This window comes from Seriola aureovittata, chromosome 10 (assembly GCF_021018895.1).
Source record: "Seriola aureovittata isolate HTS-2021-v1 ecotype China chromosome 10, ASM2101889v1, whole genome shotgun sequence".
Classification (NCBI taxonomy): domain Eukaryota; kingdom Metazoa; phylum Chordata; class Actinopteri; order Carangiformes; family Carangidae; genus Seriola; species Seriola aureovittata.
Window position 1 is genome coordinate 12,337,760 of NC_079373.1, and position 18,616 is coordinate 12,356,375.

Consider the following 18,616-nt stretch of genomic DNA (forward strand, 5'->3'; position numbering starts at 1 on the left):
CCTTCTGCGTTTTCTGTCAGGCAGATTTGCACCCAGTTGTTAAAGCAGTCTGGGCAGCGGTCTTCTGGCTCTGTAAACAACTCACAGCGCCTCTTCACATGTGACCTGCTCATTCTAGAGAAGGGAAAGGGAAATGTGTTGTTTAAATTCTGTTTGTCCTCATTATCAATCGATGGGGGATGAGGAGAGGAGAGGAGAGGCTGGTTATGCCTTTGGAGTTTGAGTGGGTGTCTCCAGTGCGCACGTGATCTCGTTTGCTGCGAGAGGGTTCGTGACTCACTGGCTCCGGGCTCAGGATCCTCGTCTGGCTCTGACAGAGTGCTCCTAATCCCACCCTCTCAGGCAGTCAAACAGAGGTCCTGTGAGTCATGCCTTTACCGTCACTGTGTCCAAAAAAACAAAAACAAAAAACACAACCCCCCCCCAAAAAAAAAAACAAAAACAAAAATGCAGCTTGAAAACCCTGTGCATGTCAAGTGCATTCCCAATTACAACCAGTGCTGCTTGTAATGGGATTTACTCATCAAGGGTTAAAGCCTGGGGCTTTTAAAGATGAACAACATGATGCAATTATTAATTAATTTGATTAGAATTCATCTTAATTTTCTACTTAATCAATCACTCTCAATTTAGAGTCCTCTTATGACTCACATCCATGTAAACTATTTCAGTGGCATATTTACTCAAGCACTGTAGTATAATCACAATTTTGAGGTACTTGCACTTTACTGGAGTATTTCCATTTTATGCTTCTTCATAATTCAGCTCTTATAAATTTCACAAATATGGTACTTGTTACTTGACTACATTTTTTCCCAATGCTATAGTTACTAGTTACTTTTCAGGTAACACATTTTACACACAAAATACCGTATGAGGATTAAATTACCAAAATAAAAAGTTTGTAAAGCAGGTAACTGGTTGGACCAACTGTAACACTGCTGATCACACGAATGTGTCAACAATAATGATCCAGTAATGTAGTAACACTAACAGGGTCAATATGAAATAAATACTTTTACTTTTGATACTTTAAGACATGTTGTTGTTTGCTAAGTATTTTATAGTGTGGCATTGCTATTTTTACTTAGGTAAATAATCTGAATACTTTTCCACTGCTAGTAAAAAATAAATAATAATTATAATAAACTTAAGAAAATGACCATCTAGACCAGGCAGTCTTTGTTTAAATATAGTCTGCTCAGCTGTCCTTGAGCAAACTCTGTCTATCGCAGTTGTTGCTGAAACTGCTGACTGCGCCTTTACCAGGCTGCTCAGCTTACTGACATGCCACAAGTCAGGCATCATCATCCAGATGATATAATGAGGAAGAATGCCTGTAGAATGACCAAAACTAGCCCATGGTTGACTTTTCGCCCAGCTGCTGAAATGAAACCGATCCGCGTGTCCACGTGTTTGTGTCATTTCCATGTCATTTGCATATGTAAACCGGCCTCGCCTATAGCTCCGCGGCTGCTCTCACAGAACGAGCCGATTTGTCAGCGGCGGCCGATTGAGGAGCAAATGGGAGAGCCGGTGGCCCGTAGTCCCGCCCTCCCAGACACGTTGCCTTGGGAGAAGCAACACGGGCCGATCACTGGCTGTTCTGCCTCACTCACTCACACGCCGCACGTCCAGCACATCAGCTGCTCTCTGCCCCGACAGACCTGCTGGATTTTACCGCTGAACAAAGGAAGCGCACAGGAACCAGCCGCTCCATCCTGGGAAGGTAGGCACCCTCACCGAGGCAAATGTCTCCTTAAAAATCCTCACACCGTCCCGATAAACAGCAGTGACTAAGCGTGTGTGTAGAGAGGAATTTAAATATTTTTTTTTTTTTAAATCATCCAGAGGAATTTGAAACAGGCGCGATGATGGGAAATAGGCAGTTATTTCTGTTGAAATATTAATGATGTGACATTACAGTTTAGGCGTGACACTGACGATTACATGTGCCTGCGTTTCCAGTTTTATATAATCTTAACAGTGCATGCTGCCAAATTTACTATGCCTGATGAGGAAGTCTATTGTGTCTGTTACCCTACTGGTTTGAACCCTGCGTTCAGGCGGAAAGATAGATCCGATGACAGGACTTTTTTTAATTAATTTATTTTTGTCTAAGGGACAGATACTGAACCTCTGGATGTGGAAAGTTCACTCATGTAATTCCTTTTTTTATCACCTTTTTAAGTTAGAGTCTGTATCTGTCATGTTGTGGGCATCTCTATTCAGGTGCCCCACCTACACAGGTAGATGGAGACACGGAGATCATAAAGCCTATCTGGTACGTTAGTGTATTCAAGGGAATAAATAAACATTTGTGTGAATTTGAATCTTTATCAGGAATATACTGAAAGACTGTAGGCCTATGTGGTGCATTCAAAGGCCCAGGACAAGTGAATGGTTTGACAAGTGTGGTATGATGTGTGTGTTGTTTCACTACAGAATCACATCAGTGGGGAAAAAAACTCATGGTACAATATATGCAGCATCTTTTCAGATGTATTGATTATATGTAATGTAATTTTAACTGGGAAGGGAAAGGAGAAGTGGCCGCTCTTTCCCTGATGCTGCACTGATGTGTCTCCTTATAGAGACAGATATGTGACTGAGAAGATCATCTTATTATAGGATATTATAGGATCTAATAAGATGTATTTAGTGTGCAGTAGAATATGAGATTCTACAGAAGTTTGATAACAAACACTTGGAATAAGATAAAAGATTCTTTCTGACTTACCTGGATGTGTGTTACTTAATGCTTGTGTAGTGTTTATATAAGTATAGTCTTTAAATAACCATTTGTAGTTGGATATTAAAGCGCTGAAAAGTAGATTACAGTTACTTGAAATCTCTGTTTCTGAAAATCTCCAATCTTGATACTGTATAAATCCAAGCTCAGGATATTCTGATATATAATGGGCATTTTATCACTGCATAAACCGTCTCTTTGCACATCATTTTATTTTCACTAAAACTGCTCACTTTATTATTATTACCACAATAACCAGCAATCAGACACATCTAAAAAAAAATTTTTTTTTTGTGTGTGTGTGTTCGGTGTTTGTGTAACATTAGAGCATGTAAACCAGTAAATCTCTGCTCCACCCTCCCCTGTAACAATAAGATCAGAAGGTGGTCGTCTTGAGACAAAGAACTAGGGAGCAATTAACTCTCCTACCCTCAAATTTCACAGGAAACAAGAGACAAGCCAGGCGCTAACCATTCAAAGCCCAAAAATAATCTCTGTGCTGAAAATGCTGCTCTCACTTCCTTTATCTTCTAATCACTGAGGAAACATGTTGGAGAGATGCAAAGATCCCACAAGCAATTAAGCATCCATGACGAGCATTTGTGTCGGAGGAGTTTTTATTCACGAGTCCTCATTTTGTGAACAGACAGTACCAGCTTCTCATTTTGTAAAATCCTTTTTTTTTTCTTCTTTTATTCCTCCCACAAATGTCACTTGTGTTGATGTGAGGTCTGCAGTCTGAGCCACTGGTCGTCATGGTGGAGGACCCCTGCCACCCCCCCCACCCCCTCCTCCTCCTCCGATCCCCTTTTGAATAAACAACCTAACAGTGTTTATGAATGAGTGTGGTGGCTGCAGCTGGCAGCTTATAGATAAAATGTCGACATTTGTTCTCGTGTGACGTCATGATGCGGAGAGATTTACAATGACAATAAAAGATTTTTCGTCCTTGAGTGTTGGATAGCCGCGCAGGGTTGTTGTGGACACTGGGGTGTTTGGTGTTTGCTTTTCATGGCGGATAGTTGGTGTTTACTGGCTCAGGTGTTGCAGCTGAAAAACAAACAGGTCATTGTGGCCTCAACAACTTTGCTCTCGCTGCCACCATCTGCTCAGAGCGCTCTGCTGTGACTCTGCCTGTATTCATGTCTGCTTGGTTGGAGGTGCACTGTTTCTTTTTTTTTTTTTTTTTCATCCACACAAACCTCAAGTACATTTCAGCATGTCAATATTTCAAGTACATTTCTTTTTGACTGCTGCTGCATATATTTCAGCTGGTATAGGGCTTGAATCTGTTACTTCTTTCTCTGCAGTTTCTCATCTTCATCACTTTGCTGTCTCCTAACAGTAACAATGACTTTCTCTCTGTCAGGTCAGTGATGGTCAGTGCTAGTTAGAGTCTGCAGCCGAGGATGTCTGCTACAGATTCGGACAACTCCATTGACTGGCTGGCTAGTGACAATGAGGACAATGAGAGCGAATGGGAGTCTGACTGTACCAGAAAGCACAGCCAGACAGAGGCTCCTCCATCCCCCGATGCCCCGCCACACCTGGGCCCATCTGACAGCAGCTGCCGCCGGAGCAGCGAGGTGAAGGAGGGTGACAGTAACTGGAGCGAGGTCAGGGAGGCCTCCAGCCGGGGATCTCCCCCCGGCTGCACAGAGACATATGACAGCGCCATTGGACTGTGTAAAACACAAGGAGAAAAAACGAACGTCAAAAACACTCAGCAAGCACTGAAGAGACCTCACATCTCCACCGAGGAGGAGTGCAAGGAACGGCAGCTCATTTCCAGCGTGTCGGAGAAAGACCGAATTTTTAGCAGAAAGGTGAGCATCCCTGTGACTCATGTCTGTCTGCCACAGGAGGTGGTTGACAGTGTCAGCAAAACTAGAGCATGCCCTCACACCTATATTGACTCCCCTGCTGGTTTTACAGAGTGCATGACATTTCCAGTAAAGATGACCCTGCCCTGTAATTCTTTCGACAGAATTAGTCATGCTTTTCTAAAGAACTACAGTCCTTCTGTCTTAAGTCAAGCACCTTTGATAAACAGAATAATGGGGGGAGTTTGGCTTTGAGCTGCTTTTATGTTGTGAAATGATATGAGCTTTTCGGGCAGTTTTTGAACACACTCTGACAGTGATATCACCTCTTTGTTGTTTTCAGTGCATGGAGCTACAATGCTACATTCATCCCCTGTCATTAATCTTGAATGGCCTTCGTTCAGGGAGATACAGAGAACGTAAGTCAGTCATTTCATATCTTTTTCTGTTTTTGTCTCTAGAAAAAATCTCAGTTGATTCCTTCTTTTTCACACAACCTTTTTTTTTTTTTTTTTTTTTTTTTCCGTGAGCCAACAACATCTCTGTCTGTCTCTCTGTGCTCCTGTGATTCTTGTGTCTCAGAGAAAAACAATAGACTGCATAGACAGAGTGCCGCTCTCTATGGAATTTGTGTCCCCAAGATTTGAGAGTGAGATGTCTGAAACACGTATTGTTGTAGGACTATCAAGTTACCACAAGTATTTCCTGTGTGTGTCCATCTTTTATAATGGAGCTTGTGTTTGGTTATGTTTTTAAGTTTCCCCTTTAAAAAAACTTTTTTTTTTTTTTTTTTACCAGTTGAGAATACACAACATGACATTTCAGACTTCCTTGTAAATTAGCCGCCTGGCAGAGGCGGTCGAGAACATACTGTACCACAGTCTCCACTCTGATAGGTATTATACAGGTCTCTGGAAGATAGTGCCATGTTCAGGCAGGCTCTGAAACTGCTTAGTTTGGGATCTTTGTCAAACCAAAACCTTGTGTGACCCAACACTTCCTGGCCACAGAGGCAGGGAGTCTGTTCCCTCACACACACACATTTCACACCACCCATCTGCTGCACACACTCAGCCCTGCTGTCAACACAGTTCATGTGGCTCATGGACCAACTTTCTTCTTTTCCAGGACTCAGCAGTTTCCAGGAGAGTGTGGCAATGGACAGGATTCAGAGGATCATGGGAGTCCTGCAGAACCCGTGCATGGGGTAAGTGTCCTCAGCATGACCCGCATACTGTTGAGTAGTGAGCGCCATCAGTTACAATCTATACATTTTGAGACGTATGTGTTTTTGCCCAGCTTCTGTTTTTTTACAAATATTTTATTTTGAAATACAAAGCCTTTGTTGCTTCAGATCAGAATCACAGCCACAATACATTCAACCACTATAATACATACAGATACAACTGGTAAAAGTGGCACTTGCTATCTTTGGGTCAAAGTGGTCTCCAACATGTCCGTGACACATGGTTCACAGCAGGTTGCCCTGCGAGGAGCTGCTACACCCACGCATTAAGGATAAATTTACTGCAGGGATGGCTGGGTCTCACTATAGCTGGGAATCTTGTTAAAAATGTATCAGGCTCCACTGTGGGAGCAGCACACTTGTGTCTGCTTGATTAGCTCTCCACTGGCCAGACGGTATAATGGAGTATGATATCACCCTTTTAAAGGAGACAGTCCTAGTCCCTGTAATATGATCATTTTTAAATGTTTTGATATTTTACATTTGTTTTACAAGATAAAATAGCAAACGACTACCATCCCCAGGAGCTTTAGCATTTGATTTTTTATGCTTAAGCACTAGGATAATGTTGTTGAAATCAATATCATTATATCAGTAAGAATATTTTCTGATAAAAAGTTACATGACAATATATAAAATGAATTAAAGAATTGATGTAAAATAATAATTACTTGACATTTCATTCTACAAAATCTGCCATAAAAAATTGATAGATAGATAGATAGAACCAATAGATAAAAACCTAATGCAATTTCATTTACAATGATATAAAAGCAGAAAGTCCTCAAGTTTAAGAAGCTGGAGCCCTCACAAAATATTTATAAGATAGAAATAATCATTTACAAAAATATTTTAGAACGATGGCAAGTAACCATGTCAAGACAATACTATTAAACTGAAAGTCTATAAACGAAATAGCAGCTTCATGTACCACCGAGTCCTGAATGTAAAGCAGCACTTCTGATCAGATACCTGTTTGTGAAGCAAAGTGTGTCCTGCTGGGCTGATAGTCTCTGTGAGGCTCTGCATCGGTGTACCCTACACTGATATACAATACAGCGCTGCTGAGTGTGGCACAAACTGATTGGAGTCCTCACCCGCCAGCTGCTGTGTTCATATGGGAGACAAAGAGTGGGTGTGGCAGCCTCCCTGCAGACAGCCGGGGCCGAGGCTGGAAGGTGGACTACACCCCTCCCTCCCTCTCTCCGTCGCTCCCTGTGCCTGCTCTTGTGCTGCCAGCTGGCAGCCCCAGCAGCGACACAATGGTAGATAGGATCAAAGTGACTTTTTTAGCAATCACTGTTGCGGATAATCTTTCACATGAATTTAACATGCTCTGAACGGAGTATAGCAGGATGGTCCTGATCATATGACACAGGCTAATCCCCACCCACCATCTGGTTTTGACGGGTGGGCGTTAATAGGAGGTTGCTCTGTGCCCACCTCCGACGAGAACTGCGTCACCACGACTTAGTTTGTTTTCACAAGGACGCTGCTGGAGACCGTTGTGGCTTGGGTGTTTATATTTAGAGGCGAGCAGAACTATTATACATCAGGCCACGTGTGAGCTCAAAACATGTGAGAAATGTACTTAAGAAAATTTTCCCCCCCACACATGGAGTGCAGCCTTTGCTGAGTGAGTGTAAGTGTTTCACGCGCTGTTCAAGATTGCACATTTCCTGTGTGAACTTGATGGAGAGATAAGATTTCTCAGAAGAGGTTGGCAAGATTTTTGGTAGATTACTCAGCTTAATGTATGATTGCTTGAGTAAACATATGTCTGTCTGTCTCTTGTTTCTTTCTCTCTCCTCTTCTCCTTCCTTCCTTTTTACAGGGAGAAATATATTAATATCATTCTTAAAATGGAGCAAATGCTGAAGAGCTGGTTCCCTAATGTAAAACTCCAAGACCAACTTGCCGTCGCGCAGACAGAGGAAGCCGTTCCTACCAAGAAACCGAAGGTAAACTTTTAAAAAAAAAGAAGAAAAAAAAAGAAAGAAAGAAGCAGAACTGTTGTGTAAGAGCTCTTCAGTTAGACAAGGCCTGCTGCCAAGAACATATGGTGACTATGCAGTGAAGGAGGGACTAAAATATCTATTATTGTTTAATCACAGGTCTGGGACAGGGAAGAGAGGATTAAAATCTATTTTTACTGAGGTATTACTGCAGTCTCAGGTTCACTAGGAACAATGATAGAGGAGAAAAGGTAGTTTTGGAGGAGTGTCCCTACGGGGGATAAGAAAGGTCAAAATAGTCTGGAACATTCCTGTGCATTTAATTGGTGAGGATTTATTTCAGTGGTTAATCCTGACACACCCTCCAATAACCAGGTACCGTTTTAGTTTCAGTCAACACAAAGACGCTATTTTGTCCTTAGGAAAATTAAGTAAGCAAAAGCAGCACAGTAACTTTAAAGCTGCTATAATCAGTATTTTTATATTAACATTGGATGAAATTACTGTTACTAATGTGAAAAAGCGTCGCTCATAGTGACAAATACACAGGGAATTATCATCTAATGTTGCAGTTCATGGATCTACAGAGCATTTTAGCATTTCTTGGTTATTTGTTTTTCTGCATTTTTCTTATTTTCAGCGCTCACTGTCCGGCACAGTACAGCAGACAGACAAAGTTAGTGACTAGCTACTGAACACAGCGGAGCATGTAGCCGCTAATGAGCCAGATATTATTCTCAGGAGTCGCTACAAGCTAGAAGGAGAGTAAATTTTGGACTTGCGTTTTGCAGGTGGCCATAAACACAGGACCAGATAACACTGATGTTGCTCTGTGTCTGCTGGATTTGTTTGCTAACAAATGAACCATTTTCAAAGGTGATATGTCAATGTTGTATTTATAGCTTCTAGCACTCGCACTCCCCCCAACCAGCCGCAAAAATCAGTTATTACAAGTCTAAAACCGCAATATGTAGAATTGTGATTGTAACATCTTTCATAGTAATGTCATGGTCTGCTATTTATTTGTATAAAAATTAAAAGGTCCCAGTGAAATTTGGTGCAAAAAGTGTTGCTTTCAACCTGTCCATCACTGTGTTCCCAGGTCAGACAAAAAAAAACATTTTAGGGTTCCTTTAATATCCGACAGGGACATCAGAGGAAAACTAGCTTTTCTTGGCTAACTGACTCATTTACAGTTTTGTTGTTGATCTGTGGGCATTGATCGTGACATAAAATGAAAGAAACTGAACCATATCTCCTTTTTTTCCCCAACAGCTATCTCCAGTGACCACCACTGCAGTCGTGAGCCCCGTCACCGTGAGTGACCCTCAGGTCGGCACCAAAGCCCTGAGAGTCACCGACCTCACTCCTGCTGGAGCCTACTCCGCCAATAACCTGAAGTGGCTCCACACGTCACCCATCTGCTCCCCCACAGCAGAGCAGGCCCAGGCTGGCCCCAGGCACCTGCTGTCCCCCAGAGACCTAACCCAGGATAACGCTGTGTCCTCCAGCACAGACACCCACACTAAAACAGACTCGGTGCCCAGAGGCCTTCCGCCAGGCAAAATCAACGCACCCTGTCTAGAGAGGCTCCTTAAGTCAACAGAAAGCATCATCACCCGCAAGGAGACACGGGGTTTGATGGACAGCAGCTGGTCCTAGTCCACACAGAAGGCTGGGTGCCCAGCCTCGCCTTGCCGACCTTGGAGCCAGTCAGCTTGCTTAGCCCATTCCAGCCTTCAGGGGAGACGGGAGCCTTCACAAGGGACGTCACAGATTCCTCTTTAATGTGGGAGGAGTGTCGACGAACATGTACTCTCTGTATGGGAATGTGCCCTCTCTGACATGACAAGTGTCTGCTTTAGTTCCCCTTTGTTGACTTATCTTTTTCTTTTTTTTCTTTTTTCTTTTTTCTTTTTTCGTTTGCACTCTTGAATAGCGTGTGCGAGAGTGGGAAGGATAGATTTCACATGCCGTGATCATCAGAGCTAGTGATCTCACAAGTGAATTGTTGCTCGCTGGCTTGTAGATGCAATAATACAGTTTGAGTATCTGTGAAACCGCCATTATTGCCTGAAAGGGAAAGAACGGCAGGAGTAGTTAGCGCTGGAAGGGAGTATTTCAGATATCCAGACATGTCAGTGGTCTACATATTGTTGTGCTGAAAAATGTGGGTGAAATGTGATGTTATTTTCTCCCCCCCCCCCCCCCAAGACTCCAGTTTTAAGTTTATTGATGTGACTGTTACTCATTTGTATACTTTATAAATAAGTCTTTTGGTACAACTGTTCTACCTCAGTGGGCACCACGTCATGGTTATTGAGTAGGAATGTGAACGCTACGCTCAAAGTGTGGACACCTCACCAGATCCGCAGTGAGCCAAACGGCCTCTGACAGCGAGTTCTGCAGTACGAGTCGTCCTGCTTGTGCAAACAGAGGATGCTCTCTCCATGGGGATGCTCTTGTGGCCTGACTGGTGCCATTGTAAAGAATGTCAACTGCAGATTTCTTTTTTTTTTTTTCTAGTCTCCCAGTAGAAGGCAAACAGTGCCTGTAATGTCAAGCTGTGCCTGTAAGCTGGTTTAATAAAGAGAGAGAACCGTTCAGAATACCTGCTTCTCTGTGGGATGTACAAATCAGGAATTCTCACTCTCCTGCCATTTTCCTGTATTGAGTAAATTATTCAGATCTTTGCCAACTACTTTCTGTGGTGGAGTAGAACAATTCTTTTGTTTTTGCCACAGAACTGGACAGTATGCTAGACCAGCAGAGAGGGACAAGGTATTTCTCTGTGTAAATCTTACAGAAAGGTTGTCGATTTACCCTGAAAAGTGGCCTTTATAGTGTGAAATTTTATACTTTCAAAATAAATGTGGTTATATTTGTTTGATGCAAAATGCCTACAGATTGTTTTTATTGTGAGTCTTCTTAATACAGGCTGATAGAGGGCACCTTAAATGTCGAGAATCTGCAATTTTAGATCGTCTCAAAAAAGTTAGTGTTTGAGACATTTTCCGCAGTGAATTTGCGACGATTATATTATATATCTCTTTGTTCCAGTGTTCCACGCAGCTCTTTCACCTTTGTGTTGAGTGAAATATTCAGTACCACTTTGCCGTAACATAAAAAGACATAATTTAATGGGTAAGACACAGGGGGAAAGACCAACTGTGTCAGCAAAAGGAATCTATGAAATAGCCTGTTGTAAGTCTCAACCCAGTACCAAAGCTGGCCAATTAAGCTTCAAAGAACCCCAAAGAAAGGGTGCTATCTGATTTATATCGCAGTTAGACCAATTATAGGGCAAGTCGACCGGGATAACTCGAAGGGAGCTTACTTCCTGAAGGAATAATAAGATTTATTGTTGGCATGCAAGATGTAATTTTCAGTACAGTTCTGCTGCAAGTGAAATTTCTACTTTTACAGAAGTGCAGTGAAATTTGCCAGCTCAGTATCACTTCACATTTCTCAGAAAGTGTCGCTGCTCTTGGTAGGTTAGGTTTAGTAAATGCATACAAAGGTCTACTTTCACATACCTGTGGGCAAACCAGGCAGCACAGTTACAACTATGCGACCTGCCTGTACAACACAATGTAGACAATGACGACTCATGGAATGATACTAATAGAGGTAATCATAGATATATGAGCATCATTTTCAGTTGGAAAAAAAAAAATCCCTGGATTGAGTGTAAAATATCAGACAGATTTGAAAATTGTGCAGATTAGCGCTCTGCTGGAGAACAGAAGATTTTGACTGTGCTATACCTATTAGTATATTTCTAATAGCTGCGGTTAAATCCACCTTCTAAAGAGTTGTGTGATGAGAGACACAATTTTCTACTCCTACTATATGAAACTGCACTATAAACTTTGCTCCTGGGAAATTATAAAACCTTGACTGGCCATAGACACAGATACAGTATTTCTGGCAACTAGATTTGAGATGACTAATGTTTCCAAATCTAAAGCAGAATACTGCCATCTATAGGTGAAAAAGTGAACATCCTGGACTCATCCTATGCAACTCTGCAAGCAGAGTGAGAATATTTTTGTGTGAAATACACTGTGCATTAACATTGGGAATCATGAAAGTACTTTTTTTTCTCCTTGTAGAATACACCCTATTGAAAACTTTTGAACAAATAAGCTGCTTTGGAGTCATGGTTATTTGTCAAAGCCAGTCTGTGTGAATTTGAGCCTTTTTTTTCTTCTTTTTTTGCACAACCACTATGCTACCTCAATTGTGGATTCAGTTTCAGACAGCCCATGTCAGACCTATTATATTCTCTTCTGTCAGCTTAAGAACATGGTGTATTCACTGAGGGTGAAAACACAAGTTTGAGGCAGATCTGTGGCCTGGAAAACAATCTGTCGGGAGGTTAAGGAGATTAAAAATGGAGGTCTACCACTTTTTTTTTTTTATTTGTCATACTCTGAATTGCACAGTGTAGTCACGTGTCTCTTTTTCCAGATTAAAAGGGGTGATTGGCAGGAGGTAGAGGGGTCGATTATCCAGACTGCATTGTTTCAGTGTTGCCGCCCCAGATTCCATCTCCCAGGGCAAGGCTAATGGCTGGACTCACGTGCACTGAAGACCGGACAGCATCCATATCCAGACAGCTGGCACAGATCTGCCTCACACTCGCCCTGGAACGGGAAGTTGTTATGAATGATAGGAAGAGCTGCATCAACAAAAATATAGTTAAAATATAGTTGGACCAAATTACGCTGTGCAGTGATAAGGCTGCCGGTGGTGAACATGTGATGTGCTGGGAAGCTGCGCAGAAAACAGAAGGTTAAGGAATATAAATGTAATCAAAGAAGGAGAAGGGATCTGCAGATTAATGACATATCTTATTTGGGTGCATTAAACGAAAGGCTGCAAGAACATGCTCTAAAAATATGTCCTTTGGAGGATCTTCCTCAGTTTGTGTATTTTTGAAAACAATTGTTAAAGATATCCAAATAAGGGTTGTTTCAGGGCTGCATTAATGGAAGCTTGTGAACCTAAAAACAAACAAGCCATGTGCACAGAAAAATAAGCAATTGCCAGAATACCCCATAAGTGACAATAAATTAAATCCACGTTTATTCAATAATGTGCTTAACTACATAAGCGGCAGTAGAATTACCTGGTAACATTATGATCCGATATTAGACAAGAAATCATATTTCCATATTAAAGGTTCACAGAGGTAATGCTTTACAAGATTGATTGATGTCAGTGGTTTTTTTTTTGTTTTGTTTTGTTTTTTTACATTAAGGCTAAGTGTGGGCAAATCTACAAAGACTAATCATTACTGGAGGAGCAGAGATGGGAGCCTTTTGTTGAAAGCTTTCAAAGGCAAGTGGGAGAGAAAAAAGGGAAGAGAGAGGAGGACAGGTCCATGGTTCCAGTTGCAAAAAGCCGGAAGGAATAATAAATAGAGCTTAATTCTCTCCAGCTACCCTTTCATTGTAAATTGGCCTTGATTTGAGCTCCAGCTGAGTGTGAAATGACAAGGCAGTGTGGTGTTGAATAGGAGCCAAGGTGGCGGTGCTTCTCTCTGCTGCAGTTATTTATACGTACTATATCTATGTGATTCATTTTTCAAGTCTTCCCAGACAGAAAGAGGCAGATGTGAAGCCACAGCTAACAGCTAACCACCCAATCAGATAATAAAAACCATAAAAATATCCCAGTCAAAAGAACGTTATGTCTCACTTCATGCTATAAAAAGGTCTAATTTCCTCAGTGCAGATAGTGAAATAAGTTCAGATAATTACAGCATCTTCACTGCAGACTTTTAAAAAAATATTCTTCAACTGTAAGACTCAATTTACCAACTACATCCTCCTGTAATGTAATAGTTAGACGTAGTCTGTGTTAGCGCTCACCATGGCTGTGGTCTTAAATCCTGCAATTTTTAAAGGCAGTCACGACCACACAGTCATCACAAGCATGATTACATGCTGTGACCAAAACTGATTTGCTACCAGCAGATTGTAACCTGTTAGCATCCCAGAGCCAGACACAGATCAGCTGCTCTGTTATTAAGCATTAAGGTCCAAAGCTTAATGGCCACTTGAGTTTTTGGACACAAAATCGAGGCCCATTGATTCCCTCGCAAAATCAAACTTGTTATATCCATCAAAACGAAAAAAAAGTAAATCGCCGGCCTCCTCGATGATTCACCGGTTGTTAAAGCAGCAGGAGTTGTGAGGAAGAACAATGTGTTTCCGAACACTCTGCAACTCTGCATGAAGATGTCACGTGTTTGATCTGATCCTCCGCAAAGCAAGGAGTGAACTCATTATGTTATTATGGACTGTACAGCTGATTCATTCACACCCTACAGAGATAATGGTCTCATCTGTCAGAGGACTGAGCACCTTTAATTAAGAGAGAACTGTGAACCTAAAATATCCCCCGCTCAATTATTAGAAGAGCAGGTTATACAAATGATGACACAGCCACTGCAATCTGTAGCTGCTTTTCACCTGGGAGGGTCTCAAACCTCTGAGCAGTTTGCATAAACACTGGTGAGGTCTGGTCAGTCATTGTCTCAGCTTTAGTCCACTCTAGAAACCTGGCAATTAATTTGGACATGTTACAAAACAAATGTATTTTTATTTTAATTCTGCAGCATATTGATGTGGACAAATCAATGCTTCATAAAGGAGGCTAGCTGCTATTTTGTCCTCATGTCCATATTGCGGTGGGAATATTGTGGTCTCCGGAGCCAAGTGGCCACCAAGTACATTGATCACTGATACGTACGGCAGTGGCCTCTGCAGTTGAGTACAATTCTATTGATTTTGCCGTCTCCAATAGGTTATCCTCAGCCCTTTTAGGAGAAAAAAATAATGTTCAAAGAGCCCCGTTGCTATTCTGCGTGGGTCTTCCAAGCAGTATTGATTCTGACTATATCAGATACCAGGTTTTTGATATTTCAAACAGCAAAAACCAAATACATATGAATTGTACACGGAAACTGATGTGAGTCATTCACATCCGTTTCCTGTGCTTGTGAACAGTGTGATAATGTAAAAGCTAGATCACACATAAGTATGTAGTTGTCGAGGAAGCTATTTTAGACCTGATAAATTCTTCACAGAGCATGTTCACACCAGAAATGATGAGGACCATAAATGAGATAATTAAACTTCCAATCCAAGCGGATTAATGAATAAATGAATGATAGATACTCAGAAATATGTTGACACAGACATGTTTCAATTCAGAACATTTGCTCGGTATGTTTATCATGTTGTGGTCAGCTGTTGCTGAATTGACATCACCACTGAGTGTTTCACACAAGCGTCATCTTTCACTGGGGTTCATTTGCATGCAGTTTTTCAGGCTATGAATTCCGGTACCTCAGAGACCAATTATGTGAGCGTGGCATCATCAAGCCCTCACACCATAACCAGCCACATATTGCCGGCTAATTACCTGTACTAACTTTTGTAGGAGAGGAGCAGAACTGATTCTCGTGGGCTTTTGATCTTCCAGTAAGACATCGACAACACCTTAAAAGAATAAACAAGAAGCATTTTAGCCCATTGCATTTGGGAATTCTCACATCTTCCAAAATATCATAGCATTATACCATTGGGGATATTCGGATGTATGGACCACAACATCTTCTACAGCTACTTCATACAATCAGATAACCAACTCTTTCTTGATAAAAAAAAAAGTTTGACAACTTGACAAATGTTCTGAATTTAAGATAATCATTATGAACTGTATAAATAAGGATGATGAAGTACTCCCTGTCCATATTAATTAAGAATAATAACATTGATTTGATTGCTTTATTGCCACATAGGTCAGTGTTCCACAGTTGTTTGTGTAGCTGCAAAACGCAACTTTGATGAAAAGGTCAGCCATTGAAATGACATTTAAATGTCTTTGCCTTAAAGGGGCGTACTAATCATTCTCAGTATCCTAATGAGCAGCACCTGTCACCTCCCTCGGGTCTAATCACGCAGGTACAGGGGATGCAGGTTGCTGAGGATGAAGCACAGAGGGGGATGGGACCACTAATACAGACTTACCACTCAGTGACATATCAAGAACACAGAGCCTAAATATGGCCACCCTTGAAAATCTCATTTCCAAGAATAGGGGGCAGGCTGTGCTCTTGTAGGTATGAATAATGGAAGCGGCCTCCAGGAGCTCATTTCCAGAATGATCATCACGCTAAAGTATGGCCCAATGATCACACAGATAAAGTGAGAGGCTGACATTCATGATTAATGCCCTCAGGTCTGTCTCTAGAGCTACACAGCTTCCTCTGTCAGATCCTCCGTTCCCCAAGTACACAGCATCAGATGCTCACATGAAATAAGATACATTCTGAGTCAGTCAGATGCATCATTGACATTCGTCACTGTGCACACAGATAGCTGTAATAGCACATAGGCCTATATACTGTATATATACACAATAAGGACAAAACTCGAAGGAAATTCAAACAATATTTGTGTGATGTTGTGTGTTGTTGTAAATATGACAAACCCATTCACTGTAAGATAACTAAACCTTCTCTTCACTTATACTTACAGGGTTCATCTTTGCTTTGAAGGGAGATTCATTTGTGCACAATTAATATTCAGTCTGTCACATGTTTAAACAAGATACATCTTGTTAGGTGCACTGTTTCCTTTTTTTGTATGCACCTGTGTATTTGCAGACAATACTATTAACTATTTTTGGTCTCTGAACATGTTGGATATAAATACACATACATATGTAAATATATAATAGAAATATAATATGGGAATGAGCTCTAACAGATTGATTACTTTTACTTCAATTTATCATTTCATATTTCTATTTCTCTGCATCATCACTGTACAGCAACTATTGAAATTACATTATATTTCATCTTTATGCAGATGTCTTTGCCATAATCTGTTTTTGACATTTATTTGTTATTGTTGTCAATTTTAAATTATTATTCATTTATATACTAATGTATATATCCTTTATAACTTAAAAGACCACAATAAAGATCAAGTCAGTTCTTCATATAGTCCACTAGGTGGCACTGGTGTGAAAGAAAAACAAAATCACTGGCCTGCAACTGCTGCAACTTCTAAAGATAATTTTTCTTTTTCAGTTTACATGTAACCAGCCAAATAAATGCTCGCAACATCTCAACAAGGAGGTAGTGTAAGTATAAGAAGTCACATGCATACAGTGCAGGGTTCATGTATGCAGAAATCTTATAGTTTGGGATATCAAAAGTTGATAATATGATTTTAGAACTTACTTCACACTTCAGATTTACCTGCAGCAGATTTACACTAACCTTTTTACTGAGGACTCATTCATTGACTCATTCAAACCACGTCACGTATCAGTTTGTCCACCTGACACACCACTGAGTCAAGCACTGCTTCAAAGACATCTGTATCTCTGCTGATGAAGGACATGGTTTTGTGTTACATGTCTACATACAGCATATGATTTTCTGACAGCACGCCTTATTTGTCTGTGTGAACGGTCCGTCCATCAGGTCATCTCGCCGTAAGTCTGCTGGAATCCCATGATCCCATAACCCCGTCGCTGGTCGACCACAGAATTGATCCCAACATACCAGCTGTGACTCTGTTACATGAGATGTTTCGGACCTAACCGTAATGGATGGCTGGGAGGCATGTCACTTCACTCTCTACCGATGACAAAGCTACAGAGGACTCGGCTCATGTTTCAGTGAGACATGGCTGAAATATTTACAGTCACCAGCCTGGGGATAGACTCCATCAGGCCCAATACAGACGAGAGACCCGAGCGTGCTCTAAATGTTTGCTCTAATCTCATCTTATGCCAGTAACTCACAGGTTGTCATTGAACAGAAACATACTACTGTAGAATCACAGAGTCACTGTTCGATATGCAGATGCTCTAATAAGGACTTGAGATTCAGCTGTGTCATAATGTCTTCTTCTTGGATTTAAAGGGCCACTCCATCAATTTTACACACAGTCAGTTTACACCAGGAGGAGTAATACGCTTTACTATTTCTACTTACTTACTCTGAAACAAAAAACTGAAGATAAAATGTCCTGCTTGGGCTGAGAGACATTTTAACAGAGAGCTTGTGTTTGACAGACTTTCATCAGACAGGAAGGATCAAAAGCAGAATCTTGTGGTTTTGAGAATTGACATACACTAGAGATTTAAAGTCAGGATGTCTTGACCTCTGTTGCTTCATTTTGTCCAGCCAACTTTATTGAAGTGCGATAGTAAATCGTTTTATACTTTGATATGCAATGGAGTGCATAAAATGTCATGTGTTATTATCGCAGTAATTCTGCTTCAGTGATTCTTTAATGAGATAGGCTACGGAAGCACAAACAGGCTCACAGATCTCAGACTGACCCACTTGTTGATTATGACTCCTTTCTTACCATCTGTGTGGAACTGGCCTACATTGTGTCACTGCCAAAAATGAATTTAGTTCATGTCAAATTATCCCTCCAGTCTCTTTCAGCCCAGCTGGGCCCAAACAACATTACTGTTGTGAGACTGAATAATGGACAAGTGGCCAGATGAAAAATTTGTAGAAGTGCAATTAGTTGTCAAGCGCCACTGGTATTCGTGGACCTTTTAGAGTCAGGGGAGTCACACTGTAAAAAGCTGTATAGAACATGTTCATAGCTCTCTTGTGGTATGTGCTGAATGGCCATGAACGCACCTTGAAAGTGGGATCACAGTTAAAAGAGGCCATTTATGATAAGCCAGCTCTAAAAAAAAAAAAGGATGGCGATTACTTATATCTAAGAATTGCACTGTGATGGAAATGCATTGATTTTTTTACTTTATAAAAACTGACAACAAACAG

At 41.2% G+C, this 18,616-nt stretch overlaps 1 protein-coding gene across 1 annotated transcript; it reads left to right on the top strand.

The window, feature by feature from the left end:
* Window positions 1-1,572: 1,572 nt before the first annotated feature.
* Window positions 1,573-10,673, top strand: LOC130176921 (uncharacterized). The gene is made up of 6 exons (XM_056388342.1): window positions 1,573-1,729; window positions 4,122-4,578; window positions 4,919-4,994; window positions 5,704-5,782; window positions 7,656-7,782; window positions 9,052-10,673. Exons 2-6 carry the CDS (start codon window positions 4,162-4,164, stop codon window positions 9,436-9,438), a joined length of 1,086 nt encoding a protein of 361 aa, XP_056244317.1. The 5' UTR covers window positions 1,573-1,729; window positions 4,122-4,161; the 3' UTR covers window positions 9,439-10,673.
* The last annotated feature ends 7,943 nt before the right edge of the window (window positions 10,674-18,616 follow it).

Excerpts from the sequence above, each read along its gene's own strand:
- LOC130176921 (XM_056388342.1), top strand. The coding sequence starts at position 4,162 with ATGTCTGCTACAGATTCGGACAACTCCATTGACTGGCTGGCTAGTGAC. Across the intron at positions 4,579-4,918 it reads ACCGAATTTTTAGCAGAAAG|TGCATGGAGCTACAATGCTA; the intron begins GTGAGCATCCCT and ends TGTTGTTTTCAG. Across the intron at positions 7,783-9,051 it reads TTCCTACCAAGAAACCGAAG|CTATCTCCAGTGACCACCAC; the intron begins GTAAACTTTTAA and ends TTTCCCCAACAG.